General features: G+C 51.0%; 2 protein-coding genes across 3 annotated transcripts; both read left to right on the top strand.

The window, feature by feature from the left end:
- The first annotated feature begins 2,530 nt into the window (after positions 1-2,530).
- LOC142605174 (uncharacterized) lies at positions 2,531-10,320 on the top strand. 2 transcript variants are annotated; one of them, XM_075775774.1, is made up of 15 exons: positions 2,531-2,879; positions 3,059-3,250; positions 3,908-4,099; positions 4,326-4,422; positions 4,585-4,670; positions 5,115-5,306; positions 5,510-5,584; positions 6,171-6,197; positions 6,868-6,931; positions 7,112-7,222; positions 7,512-7,703; positions 7,984-8,079; positions 8,457-8,573; positions 9,463-9,674; positions 9,836-10,320. In XM_075775774.1, exons 1-15 carry the CDS (start codon positions 2,792-2,794, stop codon positions 9,838-9,840), a joined length of 1,746 nt encoding a protein of 581 aa, XP_075631889.1. In that variant the 5' UTR covers positions 2,531-2,791; the 3' UTR covers positions 9,841-10,320. The 2 variants fall into 2 exon arrangements, with proteins under 2 accessions (XP_075631889.1, XP_075631890.1); XM_075775775.1 differs by lacking the exon at positions 7,984-8,079.
- A 1,439-nt stretch (positions 10,321-11,759) lies between these two features.
- Positions 11,760-21,438, top strand: LOC104632039 (membrane cofactor protein). The gene is made up of 12 exons (XM_075775787.1): positions 11,760-12,197; positions 12,484-12,669; positions 13,399-13,495; positions 14,194-14,276; positions 15,233-15,424; positions 15,786-15,968; positions 16,555-16,740; positions 16,881-16,974; positions 17,308-17,393; positions 18,032-18,238; positions 18,594-18,617; positions 18,858-21,438. Exons 1-12 carry the CDS (start codon positions 12,146-12,148, stop codon positions 18,899-18,901), a joined length of 1,434 nt encoding a protein of 477 aa, XP_075631902.1. The 5' UTR covers positions 11,760-12,145; the 3' UTR covers positions 18,902-21,438.
- Positions 21,439-22,016: the final 578 nt, after the last annotated feature.

The following is a 22,016-nucleotide window of genomic DNA, read 5'->3' as shown; positions in this document are numbered from 1 at the left end:
GCGACAGGGATATTGCGAATGTCAGGTTTATGCTGTTGGCTGCTTACCATCTTTGTCCTATACAGAACACTATGTGCCTTATATTTAGGTGCCTTTCTGGGGATTTATTTACGTTTAGTAATAAATGGTAATTGTTTATAATGGATAGCCTGTGAATTCAACTGCCTGCTCTTCCCTTTTCGTATTTTATGCTCTTTTCAGGAAGGTATCAGCTTTTAGAGGTATCTTGGTAATGGTCAGATTTGCTGTTCAATTAGTTCTTTATCAGCACTCTTTCTTATTTATTTTCTAAATGGTTTCCTCTGCAAGTTTAACTTGGGTTAAAAAAAAAAAAAACACAAAAAAAAAACAAAAAAAAGGAAAGAAAGAAAAGAAATCCACGTAGTAATGTTTGGCAACATGAGTGTTTCTAGTAAGTGGTCCAGAAAAGCAAGCTGACCGGTCTGAAGTGGTGCACACCTGCCCTAATCCTATTTATCCATCCCAGTCCCGAGCTCTGCAGCCCCCCGCTCAGCCCAGGTAGCCCCAGGGGGTCAATCCCAGAAAGGCTTTGGGAGCTGTGGGCGACGTCCCGGGGCTGCTGCCCTGCACGGGGATGGCAGGAGTGCGTGGGAGCCGAGAGCAACTCCGGCAGCCCAACCCCTGTTTTTGCTGGCTGGTTTTGCTAGAAACCTCCTGTTGTTCCAGCCCGAGCCTGGCAGCGTAGGCGCATGGAGCAGCACGGGTCAGGCCCCTCTCTGTACGTGCTTTCAGTTCGGCCGTTGCCATCTGCTCGGCCCGATTTCTGCAGCACGGGGAAGGGATGTCAGAGCAAGATAAAGCAAGTTACCTCGGCTGCTCCAGCTGAGCAGGCGCAGACCCGCTATCGCAGGGCTCAGCTGCTGCGGCAGCTCCTGCCCGGGAGGGTTCGGTGCTCAGTCGATTACTGGGGCAATACGGGGCAAAATGGGACAGCAAAGGTGGGTGGCAGAGAGGCAGAGGGATGGGCTGCTCTGAGCCTGATGGTCTCGGCAGGTACGGATGCCTCCTGCGTGGCCTCAGGTAGGAAAGCAGCCTGGTTCAAGGGGTTAATCTGAACTCTCTTAGCAAGGGGATTTCACCGAGTTGGAACTACAGCAGTTGATTCTTCTGATGTACGCATGAACGGAGCTGTTTCCTGGGGACACTTGACATTACAAGAAGTATTTGCCAAATACTTTTCAACATCTCGCTATCCAACGCTGAGGTCATTGCTGTAAGCTATTACAAGAGAATTCACCAGCACTCAAAGTATTTTTTCCCTGTTAGCAACTTCCTTTTGCATTATGCAGCCACCATCCCAATTCAGACCTTAGGTGACCAGTGACCTGTAAAAACATGTAGCCCAGACATCTCCACGTAATTTGTCAACATGTTCACAAGTATTTTAAAGGAATACATTATCCAGGCTGCTTGATTCCTCCCTTAAGAAAAAACCTCTTGGCCTCATTGCAAATGCTTTTGTTACATAGCCTTGGAGCTTAAATTGTATTGGAAAGGGAAATAAAGTCGGGGGGGGGGGGGAAGGAAAAACATAACTTTGAGCTGCTCAGTGGAAACATCACCGTTTACTGGACAACAGATAGAGGGAGGCAGGATGGTGCTGGCTGCCCTCTCCTCGGGGTGGGGTGACACAAGCCCTCTTACCGGCAGCACCGCTCAGCAGAGCGGGACGGGGCAGCAAACACGGACACAACCTTTCCTTTGGCTCTTCCCGCAAGCCCTGGAGGCAGGGATCCCAGGGCAGCTCTGCTTTCCCACGAGAGCATGGAGCTGAGGCAAACTGCTCCTGCGCCTCTGCGGGCAGCGTCTCATTCGAAGAGTTTTGTGTCTAACTGGGAGGGTTACAGTGGAAATGCTGGTATCCCGGCGCTGTTGGTTTGTGTGCAGGTGTTAACAGAAGCAGCTCAATTAGGAGCTTCAAAGTGGGGCTGATCTACAGCCCTCTGCGTTCCCGTGCACCCCTTGGGCTGGAGGAAAGCCCTCTCTTCTCTTCTTGTAGGAAAACCCCTCTTCGCTGAGGTCTGTTCCTGGGGACAGGCAGGTGATGTCTTGACAGTTTGGGGGGCCTAGTGCTGCCAGACTGCGTTGTGCTGGGCTCCCTGGGCCAGACGCTGTCGGAGAGGGCGGGAGGCACCCATGAAGATGAAGATGAAGCTCTCGTCCCTGGATGCAGCAGAGCCAGTGCTGGGGGATGAACGGGACCTTCTCCACCCCTCCCAACTTCGGGGCCCGCTGCAGCGTTCACAGCTGGAGCTGGCAAGGACCCAGGTGCTGCCTTTTTTTTTTTTTTTTTCTTTTTCTTTTCCTCTGGCACTTGATAGCTTTGGTAGAGGGGTGTCTTTATGGGAAGGTGCAGAGAAATGATTTGAAGGAGATGCTGAGGCAGTGGGTGTCTGGAAAATCCTCTGGATGCCAAGCACGCCTCTTGGAGCGGACCCGAGAAGAAGGGCGTGCTTCAAACCCATTCCCGCTTCCAGCCACAGATAAGACTGTAATCGGAAAATTTCCCAGAGATGAGACCGCAGGGAGCGGACGTGAGGCAGGCGGGGGTTCCGCGCTTGGGAGCGGCACCGGTTTTGGCCGCGCGTCCCACAGCTGAGGGTGCTGCAGGCAGCTGCCTCCTCCCTCTGCCCACGCGTGCTCTTGAGCAAGCCCTCCCCCGGTGGAGGCAGGGGGCCCCCGGCTGCGCACCCCGGGCGGGGCCGGGCCGGGTGGGGCTCTGCTGCCCGCCCCGCTCCCCGCTCCCGGTTCCCGGCACCCCGCCGCAGCGATGGGCTCCGGGCGCTGCCGCTCGCTCCTGCCCACACTACTGCTGCTGCTGCTGCTGCTGCTGCTGCTGCTGCCACCCGCGGCGTGGGGTGAGCCCACGGGGAGGGCTGGGGGTGATTGGGCGTGTGGTCCGTGCGTTGGGTGTGTTCCGCGTGGGTGCGTGTGCCGTGCTCTCCCGCGGACTCGTGCGTGCGTGGGCATTTGCGCTGTGCCCTGCTCGGGGAGCTTTAGGAGAAGCCCCGCTAAATCCGGTTTGATTTTGCTACAGGTGACTGTGGGCCGTTGCCACCTATAAACCACGCGGAGCCCCCAGAGCACAGTAAACACAAGGAAAACTTCAGTGTCGGCTCCGAAGTGACGTACAGGTGCCTTACAGGTTATGTCAAACGCCCCTCGATGTCGGATACGATACAGTGCCTTGCAAACTCCCAGTGGTCCAACCTCCCGGAGTTTTGTGGTCGTAAGTATTTCACCGTCTCTGAAACGAGTTCCTTAGAAACGCACGATGCTTGTGAAAACATTTACTGCTTTAGCAACTGCTGTTTCGAGGGTTTCCCCATCCGAAGCGCCACACGATCGAGCTGCTGGTCAGAGAATCTCTTACTGTTCCTTCTTCCTAAGCCTGCTTAGTCCGTTGGAGCCACGTGCTGGCGCTTGCGTGTTAATAAAAATAGATGAATAGCTTGGGGCAGCACAGAAAAGAGGGGCAGAACTACAGCGGTGAAGCGCTGGTAGAGCTGACTGCTGATGTAAGAGTTAACGAAGAGGGAAGGTTTGGCGTCGGGCATTTGCAAACCTCCGCAGTGAGAAATAGCTGCGCTTCGCCACCTCAAACGCTTCATGGGTGGAATTGGCAAGGGAAGTAAGCACTGTGCTTGTGAATGGCTGAAAGAGGGCAAATTTTAACATTTTAAATCTTTTTCCATTAAATAGTCATCTAGGAATATGTCTGAATTACACAAATTACCAATCACCTGCTTAAAAATATTTGCGGTATCCATATTCTTAGGGAGGCTCGTGCATTGTCACTTGGATTTATGTTTATACATAGTTGAATGCAAAATATTGTTATTTTTGCTTTGTAACTGTACGCTTTGGTTGTCTTCATTGTCGCTAGGTAGCTGTTCCAGCCCGCCACGTGTAGTTTTTGCCAAAATATCAGAAGAAGACCAAACACAGAATTTCTATGCTGTTGGTGTCACTGTGAAGTATATTTGCCGCCCAGGCCATGAGAATACCACAGACCAGTTCCCCACCAGCACTTGCCTTGACAATTTAACGTGGTCAGAAGTTCCCGAGCTATGTCAGAGTGAGTGTCTCCATGTCGCTTCATTTTTTCCAACATCCTCCCACAGCTGCATCCGCAGCAATGTTTTGAATGCCACATCTCATTTGTATTTTAGGATTGCTTTTTCTTTAATTACGTTTAGCGTGAAATACCGTCAAATGTCTGGTTTGACGCTGCTGTCATGAAAAGTATGGCTGTGGGGATTTTTTTTCCCATCCTTGATAATCTTACTCTTTTTTTTTTTTAGGGAAATCTTGTGGTATTCCAACAAATCCAGAACACGGCAAAGTTGTTACAAATGATTACCTGTTCGGTGCGAAAGCAGATGTAGTTTGTAACCGTGGGTGAGTGTGAAGCCAGCTGCCCACCGCGTCCCAGTTGCCTGACCAGAGCCACTGGTGTGCGAGCCGGGCTCTGCCTGCCGAGTCCTCGGCACCTCTGTGGGGTGACCTGTTCTCGGTTGGTGACCACAAACTGATTTGGGGATGTGCCTTCTGCCCCTGCAGGTACTCGTTAAAGGGCGAGTCATCTATCATCTGGTGTTTCCAAAAGGGAGATGGAGTTGCCTGGAGTCATATTCCAGCTTGTCAGGGTAAGTGAGGTTGTCCAGCGCTTGACTGGAAATACCAAATATTCCAACTCAGAAATACCGAATCGTGTGTGGATTTGACTAAATGAAGTCAGGAAAGCACCTCTGGAAGGGAGCCGGCTGGCCTGATGAAAGCAGGGCCTAGCCAGTAGCATCGCCGGTGCCTTCTGCACGTGGACGACCGACATAAACGAGCAACCCAGCAGCCTCGGTGTCCCTGCAGGCTGCCGCTGCCCCTGTGTACACGGGACAGCAGGCTGGGAGGCACCTAAAAGTAACTGCGTGCCGAGAGGGTGCCCGGCGCTCCCGTTTCAGCCCCTGCTCCTGCCGCTGGTGCAATGTGAGCCTGTGTGCAAACAGAACTTGGGTCTCCCACTCTTCACATCCCGGAGAAGAGCATCCCAGAGGTCAGTCGCCTCCTCAACTCTTTCCTTTTTTCTCCCCCAGCTATTTCCTGTCCTCCACCTCCAGCTATTGCTAATGGGAAGCACGATGGCAATGGTACGGAGTTCACGTACAGCTCGGTCGTGATGTACGTGTGTGACCCTGGGCTCCAGCTCGTGGGAAATGAAACTCTTCATTGTACAACAGAGGACGGGATCATTGGCGTCTGGAGCGGATCCCCTCCCAAATGCAGGGGTGAGCGCTGCTGGATAATCATCCTGTTCTCAAAGTTTTTCTTGCTGTGCAGTTAATTAGTCCTAATTTCCTTCTCTTGGAAAGGGATGCAGAAGTCACCTGCCCATGCTACATTTAGTCCTCACTGAAGTATTGTATATATTGTGTATAAATGGAGAATGATATAATTTTGACTGGTTTTCCTGGATCGTTTCTCTCTATAGTTATTCTCACTACAGCACCAACAAACCAAACTGAACCCTCAGAAGAGAAGAGAGCAGAGAAACCTCACTGGCTAGGTAAGAGTTCAGGGGAGGCTTTCTGCCTCAGGGTCATTTTAATTGCTGGTTTTGCACCCACGCTGGGTGCCTGTGACTCCACGTGCTGTTGGTTGTCTGCTGTCATTGTGCCGCCTTCATTTCTTTTGGTGGGTCCATCTTCCCGGTTCTAAGGGGTTTGCACAGGCTTGTTCCCTGGTCTAATCCCCTTCCCCCTGTACTCCCAGCTGAGTGACTCCTTAGCTGACGTGATACGCGGTAGGATTTTTGATGCTTGAATCTCCCTCTGTGCAGCCGAGCATCTCGGTAGAAACCACTGACGTTATCCTGGCTGTATCTGGACGTTGCTGAGGGTGGAGGTAGCCTGGAGCTACGGACCTCAGCTCCCTCAGTGGAGAGACGTGGGGTGAGGGCCTCAAGAGCAGCATCATGATGTGTGTAGTAGTTAACGAGAGATTGTTTTACAGCATTTTGTCTTCTCAGCAGTGTTAGGGTTATCTGGGTTTGAATAATCTTCTGTGGGCATAGGTTAAGAAACTTCCCTGTCTAGTTATCAGCATTGTTGGCTTTGGTTTTTTAACATCAATTTCATTATTTCCTTCTCTAGCAAGTATCCTCATCCCTAGTTGCATTGGTAAGTAGTTGAAAATTGAAAATATACTTTTCTAACGCAAAGCTGTTATTTGCAGTTAAATACCTGGAGTCAGTGGTTTTGGTTTATTCCTTTTACTGAGTGGCTCTGGCCAGGATTCAGGGGTTTCCCTGCTGTGGGGTAATGCAGCAGCATTGCAAGCAACTGGATGGATTGTCTGTGCCTTAGTATAAGACATTAAATCAGTTGGGGGTGAAATGAAAGAAGCCAAGCCACCAGTGTAAGAAGCCAACCAAAACCTTTACATCCTGTCACTCTTTAATTGATAAAGTTGCTTTAAGAGGTCTTGGCAGGTATTGAAAGATAAGAGATTAGTGAAGCTTTTGGAACATCCTTGTTGCAAAAGAGATCAGGTACTAAAAATGGGGAGTAGGTTTAAAATACAAAATAAACAGGTGCTGTCCATAAAAGCACTAAATAAATGAGGCTCCCACCTTTAGGAAGATCAGCCTGGCACCACGCTTAGTGGTTTCTGTGCTGTGTTCAGGGACACAAGAGGGGGTTTGCATGATTCTGGCTCTGGGTGGTAACAGGCAGCCCCAGAGCTGAGAATTTTGCTGCCATTCTTTTACCAAACTGCAGTATTTTGCTTAAATTACATACCAAGTTTGTGGTTTATTTTTTAATTTTTCTTTGCTTCCTTGTTTGTTAGTTGTCCTTGTAATCCTTGGAATTCTAGCTTGGATCATCGTAAGATGCAAAGACAACAAACAACAGTAAGTAAGCCTAAGCTGCCCCTTATCAGTCATAACTTTCCCTAGGGATAACAGGGTATTTCTTTTTAAGCTCTGAATGATAGCAACTACCTTCAGTCTATATTTGCATGGTTAGTACTGTCTTTCCACGTTGCTAAGTTGCTTTTTAGTCAATAAATTTTCTCCTTTCTGCCTCTTCAGCTCTTATAATATGCATTTACAAAAGCAGGAGGCGAAGGGAAGAGATCCAGCGATGCACCCAAAGATAACGGATGACGAGAAGCAGCCCAGGCCGTGGCATTCCTATTTTTGGTAGGTTTGCTTGTTCATCTGCCCAAAACCTTGTGCCGCTCTTCCAACTACACCCACGGATCTCACCATGTTATTTCTAGCTACAAACCTTGCGCTGCCTGACCACACCGGCACGGCACATCTTTATGCAGTTTTTGACTCTAAAATGCCAACACCTCAGCGATAACACGCTGCTCGCCGGAGAGGCGGCGGCTGCTTCACGGGAGGGTTTGGTGTTCACCAGCTGCTCTTGAGGCTCGGCAGGAGGGATTCCCCCCCAACACACACCCCCCGTCTTTCTCATCCGCAGCCACACAACGAGTTGCCACGTGTGTCCCACCTGCGAGGAGCGGCTGCACGCCGCCCTGGCCCCCCGCGCCGAGCCCGCGCGCCGTGGCTGTGCCACCTGCGAGGACTGGCTGCGTGTCCAGCCCGGCACATCGCGCACCTACTCGGTGCCCAGCATCAGCGGCGAGGAGAGCCGAAGTCCTGCAGGCATGAGGTACCGCGGTTAACCGGGCACTGGCTTCTGCTCCCCTTTTACACGGGTCCGTGTAAAACAAAACGGGGGGAAAGGGGCGCTTCTTGCAGGGGAAAAGCATCTATACATGGATAGAGCAGACTTTGCATATCGAATTCCCTTGGTTCCTTTAAGCCCAATATTAGCTTTAGAAAGTATTTGCTATTTAGAAAAAAGTGGTTCCGTAGGGCAGTAGTCATTCTCAGAAAGCCATGCGTTCAGGTGGATTCAGGCCGTCATCTCTCTCTCTCTCTGGGTTCAGCTCTCCGGCCAAAGCTGCGGATGCGCTGAGGGGTGACGGCACAGGAGAAGCTGTTCCGGAGCGGAGTGAGGCAGAGCAGCCCATGGACCACGAAAGGTCTGTCTCCCACTTAAAAATACGCAGATGCCATGGTAGGCTTGAATAAAAATAATTTCAGAGTAGAGTAGAACTGTATTTATTCAATTTGAGGAGAAAATAAGGGTATTCTGCACCTCCCTGTTTATTCCCATTTCTCTGCTTTTTTCCCCTAAAACAAAGGAGCTCTTGGGCAAACTTCTCACACGTTTTAGCAAAGCGAGGGAGGTGTGCGATAGAGCTAATTCCCCGTTGCGTCCGCAGCCCGCGGCAGGTTTTGATCTTGCTTGGGCCGGCTCCTCAGTACCAGGGAAGCTGGAGGTGCCAAAATTCACGGGAGATTTTTGAGTCTCCCTAGAGAGACTTTAATGCACATCCTCAACGGTGCTTCTCCACAGCAACCATCACATCTGCCCCATCTGTGAAAGCTGGCTACGCACCCACCTTGGCCAGGGCGAAAGCCGTCCTGCGGCACCCAGGGAGCGGCCGGGGGGGCCCCACCGGCAGGACGAGGAGTGAGTGCGATGCAGCCGGTGCAGGCAGCTCCTTGCAGCAGCAGGCACCGCGGTGTGCACTAAACGTCCTCAAAACTGCGAGTTAACCGCTTAATTTAAAATAACAAAAAATGATGGGGCTGCATAAATATTGGTTCTGCTTGCTTATAGCTCTGTATCAGGATAAAAGCGTGGCGCCCGCTTGCAAGCTGAGAGAGGTGTGAAACCGGTGTGAGGTTTATTTGGACAATGCTTCTGCGGTTTCCTTGGGCATCTCTGAATCAGCTTGTGCTCCTCAGCTGTCCTCGCTTGGCTCGGCCTCTTGTCTTCTTTGGCCCGTGATGGAGCTTTGGTTTTGATCTAGCAGCAAAGAGCCTGAGAGCTGTCAGAGACGCTGCAGCGTGAGCCTTCTGTTCACGTCGCTGCTGGTGATTTTCCCACCTCTAGGCACGGTTAGTTTGTTTGGGGCAGAGCAGCGATGAGGTGAGCAAAGTGATGCTGCATGCTCAGTTTATTTTTTGACACTCGCCCATATGAGTCTTGTGCTCTCTCAGGACCACAAAGCCTCCGTAACAGAGTCAACGTTGACAGAGGCAAATTCAAATAAACACTTGTTAAAATAAACATGGTTTGAGGTGTGCATCTGCCTGCTTTAGCTTTTGTAAGCATGAACTTCTTTTTACCAATCATTTATTTCGTGCTGTTCCACCTGCTATTAGCCGTAACCCTGGAGGAGCCGTTTCTGTTCTGCACTCATGGATCGCTACTTGTTTGAGCTTAAAAAGTTAATATCTTTGAAATTGTTAATGAAACTACCTTTTGTGGGTGCCGGAGCCTGTGCGGTGTGGCTTGGCGAGGAGCAGTTTCCAACACAAACCCGTCGGGGCTCACCCTTGCCCTCTCTCCACAGCCCGCAGAGTCCCGTCTGCCCTCCCTGCGCCGACCAGCTGCACCTCTCCCTCGTCCACAGCGACGCGGCGGGCTTCCCCGTGTGTCCCCTGGCCGGGGAGGGCACCCTGGCTCACCTCGTCCCCCACCGCACCCCCGGCTGCCACGTCTGCCCCGTCTGCGCGGCGCCCACCCACGCGCACCTGTGCCAGCCCTGGCGCCAGGCGCCCGACGGTAGGGACCTGCGCGGGGGCACCCGAAACGCCCTTGAGGTCACGGCGGCCGGGGGCCAAGGTGCCACAAACCAGCCGCTGCAAAGGGCATTGCTCCCAAAGTCCCGGGGGCTGCAGCACGCAGCGTCTAACCCTAATTACCTTCTCATTTCCCTGTTGCAGGATAAACACCGACGGCTGTGATGGCCTAAGCGGCACGAAACTGGTTGGAGAGAAGGAAGAGTTGCTACGCTGACTCCTGACGGTGCCAGGGATGAAGCTCGAAGTGCAATAAGGCAACTTGAAGTTAAGTGTCTGACTTCGCGATCAAGAATTTCTTTGTAAACAAGCAGGAAAATCAAACATACTACAAATTCAGTTCCATGTTGGTTTAATGCCTACTTTTTTGTTTGTTTTAGTAGGAAAAAACAATTTTTGCAGCTCTTAAAATGAGGCTTTTAAACTTCAGTAAATGTTTCTTTCCACTAGGAAAATAATTTCATAGTAAACACCCTCTTTGCACGTTCTTGCAAGATTTACTTGTATTTTTTAAACTACTTTTTGCCTGAGGTTCCTTTACTAGTATGCAGGTACAAGTGCAAAATTTGCAGTATCTATGGTAAAACTGTTTTGTAAATATAAGGAATATAAAATAAGCAATACTGGTATCTTTGAGTGCGTGTTTTTTTTCTTTTTCATATTTACTAATCAAACCTTCTTGTAGAGCGCTTTACATGGTTTTGTAGTCTCATTCTTTGCCGGGCGTAATCAGCTGCTTAGATAATTGCCGCTGGTTTTGCGCTGTTGTCCGTAGCAGCCTGCCTGGCCTTTCCCGGGAACCACGATGACGAAAGCAAGGCACCGCTGCTAGAGCAGAGTCCGCTTCCACCCCGGGCAGTACCAGGGCAGCATCGGGGAAGGTGTGTACTGCTCTCCAGGTATAACTTTCCCTCGGCTGACCCTGAGTATTCCTGCACGGGTCCTATTCTCTACCCAAAAAAAAAAAAAAAAAGCCCAGGCCACAGCTCCAGCAAAGCGTTCAGAGGATTAAACTCACTGCTCCCCACTTGGTGTTCGCTGGCTTCCACTCCTTGTTTTGTTTTGACACAGGGACAAAATTATCGGTAATAATACAGAAGCTGTAAAAATTGCCTTTCTGCTTTACAGGTGTTTGCTAAGAGACTCGGTTTATTGGTGCTCTGGCGAGAGACGGGCAGTGCCACAGGCAGGGCAGAAAGGGGCCGCGCAGTTACCTGGTTCTGCTGTTGTAGTTGTTATGGAACTGGGATGCAGCACGTTTCCGTGGGCTTGTGCTGAAGGCTACAATCCTGATACTGCTTGGAGGAGGGAGAGGCGACGACTACCTGAACACCCGAGCTGCCCCGTGCCCTGGCTTGCTGTCCCTCACTTGTCCCCTTTGGATCATCCTTTTGCACGCGGGGCTGGAGGCAGCAGGGACTGTTCCAGGGGTGCCAAGAGGTACCCCCGCCTTCTGTATTATTACCGATAATTTTGTCCCTGTGTCAAAATGAAAACAAGGAGTGGAAGCCAGCGAACACCAAGTGGGGAGCAGTGAGTTTAATCCTCTGAACGCCTTGCTGGAGCTGTGGCCTGGGCTTTTTTTTTTTTTTTTTTTTGGGTAGAGAATAGGACCCGTGCAGGAATACTCAGGGTCAGCCGAGGGAAAGTTATACCTGGAGAGCAGTACACACCTTCCCCGATGCTGCCCTGGTACTGCCCGGGGTGGAAGCGGACTCTGCTCTAGCAGCGGTGCCTTGCTTTCGTCATCGTGGTTCCCGGGAAAGGCCAGGCAGGCTGCTACGGACAACAGCGCAAAACCAGCGGCAATTATCTAAGCAGCTGATTACGCCCGGCAAATGAAGAGAAGGGTGTAGGCACGGCACAACGCAGCGTGGCAGTAGGACAAGCGCTCTTCAAGGGAAGAGCCTGGGGCGGCCTCCGGCTGCCCTTGAGCTGAGGACCAAGGGTAGGGCGATGAGGTGGACCAACTAAGAACAAGCGTCCCTCGCCAGGCCCGGCACTCCCACGCATTTACAGCACGGCTTAGAGTAAACAAAGCACATGGCGGGGTGACTCATCTCCCGTGTCACCGGCTGGGCTCAGCCCCGGCGAGAGGGCGGAGAGGAGAGGCCACGGCCGAGATTCGGGAGAAATACCGGACCGCAGCGCTGGCCGCCTGCGTGTTCCTGCTTCCCGGGTGGAAGGCGGCATCGTTTCGTACACCACAAAGGAGAAAGCTACCGCGCCGTGGGAATCCACCGCGGGGTGGAGGAATCGTCCCGCAGCCCCGTGGGGCTCGGCGGACCCAAAGCCCCCGTTTCCCTCCATAGCCGGAAACCTCCCCCGCCGCGTTTTGCTTCAGCGGCAACGAGATTCCGCGAACGGCCCCGTTTCCCCGCCCGCCCCGGAAAGGGCCGTGCCGCCGCTCTCTGCGCTGCGCATCCCTGCGCGGTACCGGCCCCGGGACCGGCCATGGCGCTGCGCTGGTTCTGCGCGGTGCTGCTGGCGCTGCCCGGCGCCTGGGGTGAGCGGGGCCACGGGGGGAGAGGGGCTGCGTGGGGCTGGGGCGGCGTGGGGCTGGGGCGGTGTGGGGCTGGGGCGGCGTGGGAAAGAGGGGCTGGGGCTGCGTGGGGCTGGGGCTGCGTGGGGCTGGGGCGGCGTGGGAAAGAGGGGCTGGGGCTGCGTGGGGCTGGGGCGGCGTGGGGCTGGGGCGGCGTGGGAAAGAGGGGCAGGACGGCGTGGGGCTGGGGCGGCGTGGGGAAGGGCTAAGAGGAGCCCCCGCCATCATCTGCCCCCCCCCATGCCGGTAGGTGACTGCGGGTGGCCGCCGAGGTTTGACTTTGCGGAGGCCCCCATGCCCTTGGAGGAGTCCTACGCCGTGGGGACCGTGCTGAGTTACAAGTGCCGCCCGGGGTACACGATGGCCAGGGACAAGTTGCCCCACGTCACCTGCCTCTCCAACTCCAGCTGGTTGTCAGACTCTGACTTCTGCATCGGTGGGTTCCCCCCTTCGCGGGCTCCTGGGATTTGGGGTGTGCGGGGGGAGGGGGGGGGGTGCATCCCATGCTGCACCCCAGACCCTGCTGACGGTTCGGTGCAGTTGAGGGGGAGGGAGTGCTCCCCACGTTAACATTTTTAGGACAGTTGAGAACAAGCGCTCAGCCTGTGTGCCTGCCTCTGGGGTTGCCCTTCCTGCTTAGAAACATTAATCTCTGGGAGATGATCTGTGCCCTTCTTAATTACTTTACCATCTGGTGATATACTGTAATTGCTATAATATATTCGCACAGAAACAAGGTCTGGTGTGCAAAAGGCTGTGGGAGCCTGCTGTCCCAGTGGTAATGCCCCTGTACTGGCCGTAGGGTGGTCAGTGGGTCCCTCCCTGTCCCCTCTTCCTCCATGCTGTCTCCCTACAAACCGAGACCCTGAGCCCACTGCTTTCTTTATCAGTTTCTTTTCTCGTTAACCGTACGAACCTTGGATTTTTCTATTTGTCCTTAGCTATTTTTGTGCTTTTATTTGTTTTTTATTTGTGTTTTAACTTCCAGTTCCTCAGCAGTTAATGTGGATCTTGTATCTTTTCTGAAGGTGCTGGTACTTGCTCATGAGGGAAGTGAGGTGCCGAATAAACGGCCAGTTAGTCTGTAATGACACTGGACAGCAATGCCACCTGCATTTCACTATTATGCTGTAAAATAAAGCTTGCTGATCACTTGTCCTTCCAGGAAAGTCGTGCGGTCCACCGGACATCGCGAATGGCATCTTTCACTACACGACCGACCTCCTGTTTGGGGCGACGATAACCTACACCTGTAACGTTGGGTAAGTGCTGGCCCAGGCTCCTGGTGAGTCGATGGAGCTGAGGAGACAGCGCCCGCGGGAGACTCGGAGGCCTTTAATGTCTGGAGGCCGTTTCCTTGGCAAGCACAGGCACGGCGGGAGGTGTTGGGAGTGGGGAGCCATGGGGACCAGGCTCCCTCCTGCTCTTGCTGTCCATATTATCTTCTGGGCATGAGAGCGCGGACTTTGCAGACCGCTTTCTGGCTGCTTTGCAAAGAATTTTGTTCCTTTCCAGTCGGTGCTCATTAGTAATTCAGCGATTGCTGTCGTGTGATGGGGTCTGAGCTAAGGGTTCTCAGGAAAGGAGGGTTGCGGGGCGATGCCGGGAGTGGGGCGAGAGGGAAAGAGAGCGGGTAGGGTACGTCAGTCACACCTAGCTCTGCTCCAAAAATAGGTTTCTGTTTGGATCTACCGCTGCACAGCATGGGGCTGAACAGCCTCAGGGTGGGGAGGCCGTCTTGCTCATGCTCCTGTGAGCTTGTATCCATCTGCTGCAAGTATTAAGTTTCCTCTAACTGCATCATATATTGCATTTCTTTAGGTATTGAGAAAATTATATTTTATAGGAGGGCTAGCTGATTTTTCCCCAGAGAATACCATTAGAAGCTGTACAACTTTCTGAGTTTCATAAATGTTTTTTCCACTTTGTAAAAAAGAGATTCAACCTTTTCTTTTCTTAGGTACCGATTAGTTGGGAAGCAGTCTGTGCGATGTGTACTTAAAAACAATGAAGTTTCTTGGGATAGCACGCCATACTGTGCCAGTAAGCAGACCTTAAATATTTTGTGTACATCTCTTCCTTGAAGCTACTACAATAGACCTGGTAGTTTGGGGAACGGCAGGTGGATACTCTCTTTTTGGCACTTGATCCAAATTACATTAGCCTTTAATGAGACTGACTCCTTACCTCTCCTCCAAACAAGCACTCTGGCTGGAGCTGGGAGTGAAAATTAAATACTAAGGAGGATCTGTGGATGTTGGCAGCAGCTCATCATCAGATCTATGAGAAAAGCAGCTCCTGAGACTGCTTGTTGGTATTGCCCAGCCCAGGCACGCAGCAAGCTTTCTGCCAGGCTGGCGCGGACCCCGCGTTACTCGTGTTGTCTTTTCCATCAGGCAACCGTTGCTGAATTGTTTATCAAGAGTTGTGCTTGACCAGGACTGGGATGCCTTCAGACATGACTGCACATCCAAAATGTCAATTTTCAAAGGGGAAATAAATTCTAAGAGTTGTGTTGGTGCTGTTTGGGATTTTTTTAGCATCCTGTGGGATAGACTTGACCATCAGCTGCTGATAGTTTAGATGGTTTGCTGCTATAATAGGTATTCTGGCCTCATCCTTGTTAGCACAACGAAGGTAGGAAATGCCATCGCTGGTAGGTGAGGCTCCCGAGCTACCTGGTAAGACCCTGTTTATTGTCTCCAGAAGGCCTCTCCTGTAGTGTCTCCTCTTGGACAATAGAGGCTGTTTTGCTGTTTTACCATTTATCCATTTTAAAAAAACCCTGGAAGACATTCAGAATGTAAAGGCTCATTCCAGACTTTAGGTTGAGATGATTGCTTTAGGGCTGCTTCCCTGCTTTTTTCTTTGTCTTTTTTGTTGTTGTTGTTGTTTGAGTTGGGTTTGGTTTGGTTTTGTTTTGTTTTTACCAGCTAGACCTCAGTTTCATATTTGATGGAAATGTTCTTGCATTTTCTTGCTGTTGCTTTCCCACGCAGGTATTCCCTGTTTGCCACCTCCTGAGATCGAGAACGGGCAGCTCATCAACAAGGACAGAGACTTCACCTTTGGCATGGCTGTAACTTACAGCTGTAACAAAGGTTTCGCTCTCATTGGAGATGCCACGATTCACTGTACGATGGATGAGGAATTCCAGGGAATATGGAGCAGTCCAGCCCCTCAATGCAAAGGTAGATGTTTTCTTTTCCCCCTTTTGACTTTGTTGCTCATCCCTCTCCCAGTCAGCTGCCAAACACAAGGAGGTTGATTTGAATCGAAAATGATTCCCAGAAAGCCGAATGCGGTGATCTTCCCAGTTGTGGGCAGAGGCATGGCTTGGTTTAATGGATTCTTCAGCCTGCAGCCAGCCTCCCTCGCCCTGCCCGTGCCCGGGACGTTTGTGTTCACGGAGTACTTACGCCCCACTGGGACCTGCCTCTCCCAGAGTGAAAGGATGGCAGTTCTCTTAGTAAGCTTCTCGCATAATACCTCTGGTGTTACAGCAGGGCTTTTCCTTCTTGTAATAAATATTCTTCTTATCTTTGCTTCCAGTGGTCAGATGTAAAAATCCAGAAGTGAAAAATGGGAAAAGGTTATCTGGCTTTGGCACTGAGCACACGTATGAAAATACAGTGACCTTTGAGTGTAATCCTGGCTATTTATTGAATGGTAGTAGTGTAGTTACTTGTGAAGCAGACAGTACCTGGAAGCCACCTCTGCCAACATGCGACCCCAGTGAGTACAAACAAATTTATTTCCTTGAGCAATTGCACTGATGTAGGTCTAAGAGCTTCTGAATGTTGTGCATCTGTAGGCAGATCAGCTTCCAAATCTTGTGCACTCGTCGCCATGCCCTTGCAGAGCATCCTGCTGGGTCCTCGGCATGACAGCCCAGGCCAGTTATATATTTAGACCTGAAGCTATTTATTTGTGAACTGTAAATCATCCAAAAGTGCACAGAAAGGAGAGAGAAAACTGCCTTCTACACCTGACAGGCTTGCTTCACCAGCTTCCAGACCTGTTGGGGACGTTTGGCTTCTGAGCTCAGCTGGTCCTGCAGGTTCTGTAGGTTGGGTTGGTGGTCAGGGACGGAGCATCTCTGCCTCAGAGATGCTACCCGCTCTCCATCTTTTCTCTGGTTAAGTAAACTGTGATACGTGCTGCTGTTTGCTAAATGGGTTGGATGCAAACCGTATCCCAGACACCGACGTTCAGCCAGGTTAAAATGTCGTGTGCTCCAAAACATGCCATTCGCTGTTGTTGTTGCAGACCCTTTGGGTACTCTTCTGTAGCTAACCTTGCTTTTGTCTCCAATTGTTAGTCTACTGCGGTCCTGCTCCACACTTCCCTTTCGCTGAGTTAACAAGGGCTGTGGGTGACAGCTCTCTTGCTGGAACTACGCTGATGTATCGGTGTAAACCGGGTTATACTACAGCAAATGGAAAGTCCTCTGTTGTCACTTGTCTAAGTGATAGAACTTGGTCTGCAGACCCAGACTTCTGTATACGTGAGTATTTCTGTTCCTCTCCTGTCTTGACTGACTGTACAAGTGACCTGTGCATGCTTGAGATGCTGCGTAGTCTGGAATTTGGTTCACGCCCAGCTCTGGGTTTGCAGTAATTCCTCCGCTGCTTTCTTTTCCTCCAGGACAGCAATGTACTCCTCCCACGATAGAGAACGGGGATGTGATTGCAGAGAATTTCCTCTTTGAGACAGTTGTGACATTCATCTGTCATCCTGGGTGAGTGGATCACTGCTTGAAAGGGTCTGACTCGGGTCAGAAGACAGGGATCACAGGCAGCAACACCCACCACCCCCCTCCCTCCCTGGTTTCCCAGTGCAAGTCTCCAGTGAAACCATTACATTACATCCTCAGTGAGATGAGCGTGTGGCAACACAGTGAACTGCTTCAGTTTGGTTCTTATTAGTGCTCTGATTTAGTGGCTTTGACGTGGCCAGATCTCATTTCAGAGCGGGGACAGCTTTTGGGTAATAACTTGCCTGCGTGGGGAGGTGGGGGAAGAACCCTTTCCGGGTTGTCTTCTGGAAAAGTACTAAACTCCTCTTTCTTTAGGTATGAATTAAAGGTATCATCTACTGCCAAATGTGTGGTATTGGGAGATGGAGTCGATTGGGATACGGCATCACCATCCTGTGAAAGTAAGAGGGGAAAAACCTCTGCATGGAGCCGTTAAGATAATAGTTGGAACTGCGCTGGGGTAGCTGCTTTGTTGGTGGGCGTGGGCCGCTCTTACTTGTGCTTCTTAATTCAATCGACTGTAAAATTCATGATTTTAATACTAACTCATGCTGTGAGGCCTTAGGTGCAATATTCTCATACAGAGAATTCAGAAATTATGCTGACAAAGGGGAAGGAGCGAGGGAAGAGCAGAAGTTACAGAAAAAAACCCAGTCACAGGAGGAGAGTTTTCTTTCTCTTGCTACCAGGGCAAGATGAAGATAATTGTGTGTGTTAGAACTTTGTCCGCTCAATTCGATACAATGCTGAAATCAGGTGTTCTAAGTTAGCAGTGTATAGTGTTATGTGAAGCTAAAAAGGGCTGAAACATTTCTTCTGGCCTGATTAGGTGCTTCAGTGGCTTATTTCGTGGGGTGAGATCCTGGCGTTGTGGCTAACGGGCAGTAAGTGAGGTCCCGTACCAAGCAAGAAATCTTGAAGTTTTTTCAGTTGCAGCTGGATGCACGGCGTTTGGCTGCACCTCCTTCTCCCCGTACACCTCTTCACCTTTTCAGTTAGGAGCAGCACTCAGACACTCTTCCTGATGTTCCTCCCACAGGACAGCTCCCTGATGTTCTCTGTGAAGAGCCCCCAACGATTGACAACGGGATGCACAACGGCACAAAGGGCGCAAACTTTGTCCATGGCTCCACTGTAGCTTATAAATGCAAGGATGGCTTCACCCTTGCTGGACCGACCTTTCTTCAGTGTATGGCAGGAGATCAATACCAGGGAGTCTGGAGCAAGCCCACTCCTGAATGCAGAGGTGACTATCTCTTATCTTCAAAATACCTGTTTTTTTCCTTCCTCCGTGAATCCTCAGATCAGATAATTCTGCTAAGGAGTAAGCCTTTGATGCTTCCTGAAGGAGCTTCAGTTAAAATCTAGTGTCAAAAGAGCATGGTCGTAACGTGGATTTGCAGGCTGGTGGAAATGTATCCTGGTAAATACATCTGTGTTTTAACAGATAAAACATCTGTGGAGTTGGGCTGTGCAGGGGTCCCGTTCTGTGTCTTCCGTGTGCATCAGCTCTCATTTGAGATACCGCACGTTGTGCGGTTTGATGAATTACAGTGCTGAATGGGTGCCGAGTTTCACGTTTTGGCTTGCTTCCTTTCCAGGTGGAGCGAACTTGATCATTGTCGGTAAGTAATGCACATTCCTGAAGCCCTGTGCCACGCTCTTGCCTATATTTATGTTATTGTCTCCTGTGTGTTCTGCTTGAAATAAGCTTAAAGGCCTTCTTGCTACAGTCTGTTGTCACACCGATACTTTTAAGATCCTGCTGTGAAAATGGGGAGGGGGAGGTAATGGGGACCAGGGAGGGAAAAAATAGTTGAGTAAGTGTGGAGTGAAAAGTTAAGCTTCTTATTTGTCTCTTGTAGGAATCTTCCCCCTCCTCCTGGCAATGCTGGTTATGAACGTCTAGATGAGGGAATGGGCACGGCAGAGAGGCACCTGCAGACGTGTTGGACTTGCTCACGCTGATCCTAGTGCTCTTCTCTCTCCTGTGAAATTAGCCTTGAAGCAGCGACCAACAGACCTTGAACGACAAAACCCAGCCGCTCCCTGCCGGGAAGCGCTCGTGCTTTTGGCTGCAGCAGCTGCACGTTGCTTTGGACACAGCAGCTCGTGCACGGGGCTGTGCTGGGACGGGCAGCGCTCTGCCACCCAGGTGAGAATGCTGTCCAGAAATCAACGTCAAGTGCAGTTATAGCCCCAAGTTAAGTCGCAATGACGCCAAAGACCTTCACGCTGCAACAGAATAGACTCAGGAAAATCGTGCACTTTGGGGACCTCCACGTGTTTGGTTTTTCAGCCCTGCTAAGGTCACGTTGTGCCTGGTCCTGATCAGGATTCAGGGGTTTCTTAAGTGTCCCGAGGTGGAAAGTGCTGCCGCTGCTGAGAGGGTTAACGGTGAATGTCTTCGTGTGAGTGATGTATGCTTGAAAAAATTAAGTTTGATACAAAAAAGGATGCGTAATTAAGGGTATTATCTGTAGGTACTGAAAGCACTGAAAATGTTCGTACAAAAGTGCGGTTGTAGCTGTTATTTCAAGCAAGTCTGAACCATTGTGCAAGTAGCAATCATTACAGATAAGTAATTTTACCAGAGAGAAAAAGAATGTAAATGCAAAGTTCTTATTACAAAGAACTACTATTCTGACTCTTCCTGTATGTACTAAAATGAGTTTTAAAATTCAGCTGAAGGTCTCTGCCCTGGCACTCTTTGTATCATGTGAAGGCTTTTCCACCTTGCAGAAATATCCTTCCTGTATCCGCGGTGACTCAGTGCTTCTCTCGAAGTGCCGAAGCTTTCGGTGGGCTGAAAGCCCCAGGAGGAATCAGCTGGGTGGGTACTTGGGGGCAGCGGAGCTTGTCCGCAGGCAGATGGTGTCGGGGCCAAATGCAGAACTTGCAGGTGTCTTGGCAGATGCCACCAAACATCAGAAAGTTGCTGCGTGTGAACCTTTTCACTTTCTGCTCAATTGCCGCCTGCCCGGGGTGACTCCGATGCAGGGAATCGCTATCCGAAGTTGCACTTAAAAGGCTTTTTTCAGGTGATGCTGTGCACCCCGACCCCAGCTCGGCCCCGGGTTGCCTGCGACGCTGAGGGAGGACAAGCAGGTTTTGGGTCTCCTGCCCTGCTCGCGGCAGGGCCGGGGGGCGGCTGCACAGGGCGGCTGTTGCTCTGACGCTGCACCCAAAGTAGGCGCAGATGCGTATCAAGCCAAAGCCTTAATTTACTCCTCCGTGGGGAACAGGATGCAAACCCCACATCTTTGTGCGCTTTGCGTTCACCCTGCCTAACCTGAGCTAGCTCATCGTTGTGTCGAGGGCAGGTTTGCGAGGGTGGATGGGGGCGAGTGAGGCAGCCGGCTGTCCCCAACTCGAGTCAGGCTTTGGCGGTGCCACGAGGACAGCTCAGGTGATGGGACCTCGCTCACCTTGTCTAAACCAAAGACACAGGCGAAAGTCCCCTTGCTTTGTTTGGCCAATAGAAAGCCCACACTGTGGTCTTGGTGTCCTTTCCTGGCTTTACTCAGCCTTGTTAAATGATCATTTAATAAGCTACAGAGGTATGTAGCGTCTCCTAAAATGAAGTAAAGGTTTGGAGGCTTCCTGGGAATCCCATTTATAAGGAAAACAAAACTGTGACAGGATTTAACCTTGTATTCAGCTATTGCCTGACTCCAGCTGAGACGCTAGGACTTCAGCTGCTGGTAAGGCAAGATCGTGAGGCTCGGGGTGTTGTTGGATGCAGAGGTAAATGACCCGTCTGTGAGCCACTCATAATGCACAATTGGGAAAAGGAAGTATTCGCAATGTGTCTATTACATACTTTGTGTTTCTGCATTTTTGCCCGTAATTTCCTGTTAACAGGAACATGCATCTAATTAGAGAGAAAAACACAAATAGCCATTTCCATCAATCTTGTTCCAAATAGAGCCACAGAGTTCTCCCTTCCCAGCAGAGCACCATCCTGCTCAGCTGTCACTGGGGCACTGTGAGACACTTTTCGGAAGCCAGTCGTGCAGAACAAGCGCTTGCAGATTGTCGGTTTTTTTTATATATCTCTTACCGCAAGCCGTGTGAGTGACTAGATGAACAAAACACAAATGTAAAGCCTCGTAGCTTAGTGTTGCATTCTGTTTTGTTATTTTAATCCCAGCACAATTGTTCCTACTGCATGGTCCAGAGTGGTTTTTCCAAATCATTTAACACCTGATTTGGGGATCAGCTTGAAATGATCTCCCCGCAACCAAATGGAAGTTACTCTGAATGCTGTGACGTAGCTTACAGCTGCGGTCACCAAAATTTACTGCCTATCTACTGTGACTGTAATTGAGTTGCACATAATTTTACTTTATAATGTGAGTGTAACCAACCCAGTGCAATTCTGAAGTGTAAATGTTGGATATGTAAATGTCAGAAGCTCTCTGTCAATAAAAGCGATAAGAAGACGTGAGTAACGCATGTCTTGCTGTTTGTTTTAGGGTCAGGAAGCATCCTCCGCTGTGCGAGGTGGGGAGCTGGAGGTTGCTGCGGCTGCCCCTACATCAAAAAGTCCTGTCTGTGGATTTTTATTCTTCCAACCAGCAGCAAGGGATCACGCTGGGTTGGATGAGTCCCAGAGCAGCCAGGGTTGGGTTGGGAGGATTCGGGTCCGCAGCTGCAGGGCCACGTGTGGGGCTGGGCTGCATGCTGCGCCTGCCGGCCCGAGCACCCACGGCCCCGAGGTACAGACGTGTCCCCAGCTGCGGCCGTGGGAGAAGGGAGTGCCCCGCGCTGCCCTTCCTGTAGCCGGGCGGGCGAGCGGGTTCCTGGGAAGGGCTGTCATCACCGGCTGGGAAATTGGGGCAGAGCCCGGGCCACTTCCACTGCCAAGGATGCTCTCCACCGAGGGTACAGGTCGGCTAACAGCACATCTGTGCCTGCGCCCACCCCTTTTTCACAGGTGCCTGTGGGACATGCAGTTGGCTCTCAGGGGCCCACCCTCCCCTGCCAAAAATAGCAGCAGAAGCAGCGCGTGGGACCTGCAG

This window comes from Balearica regulorum, chromosome 25 (genome assembly GCF_011004875.1).
Source record: "Balearica regulorum gibbericeps isolate bBalReg1 chromosome 25, bBalReg1.pri, whole genome shotgun sequence".
NCBI lineage: Eukaryota > Metazoa > Chordata > Aves > Gruiformes > Gruidae > Balearica > Balearica regulorum.
This window is presented reverse-complemented; position numbering and strand designations above follow the sequence as displayed.

What these genes read in the sequence shown, in the direction of transcription:
- LOC104632039 (XM_075775787.1), top strand. Translation starts at nt 12,146, where the DNA reads ATGGCGCTGCGCTGGTTCTGCGCGGTGCTGCTGGCGCTGCCCGGCGCC. An exon ending in TCCAGCCCCTCAATGCAAAG is followed by an intron (nt 15,425 to 15,785) that starts GTAGATGTTTTC and finishes CTTTGCTTCCAG; the next exon opens with TGGTCAGATGTAAAAATCCA. An exon ending in GGCATCACCATCCTGTGAAA is followed by an intron (nt 17,394 to 18,031) that starts GTAAGAGGGGAA and finishes TTCCTCCCACAG; the next exon opens with GACAGCTCCCTGATGTTCTC.
- LOC142605174 (XM_075775774.1), top strand. Translation starts at nt 2,792, where the DNA reads ATGGGCTCCGGGCGCTGCCGCTCGCTCCTGCCCACACTACTGCTGCTG. An exon ending in CGAAGTCCTGCAGGCATGAG is followed by an intron (nt 7,704 to 7,983) that starts GTACCGCGGTTA and finishes CTCTGGGTTCAG; the next exon opens with CTCTCCGGCCAAAGCTGCGG. An exon ending in CCCCACCGGCAGGACGAGGA is followed by an intron (nt 8,574 to 9,462) that starts GTGAGTGCGATG and finishes CTCTCTCCACAG; the next exon opens with CCCGCAGAGTCCCGTCTGCC.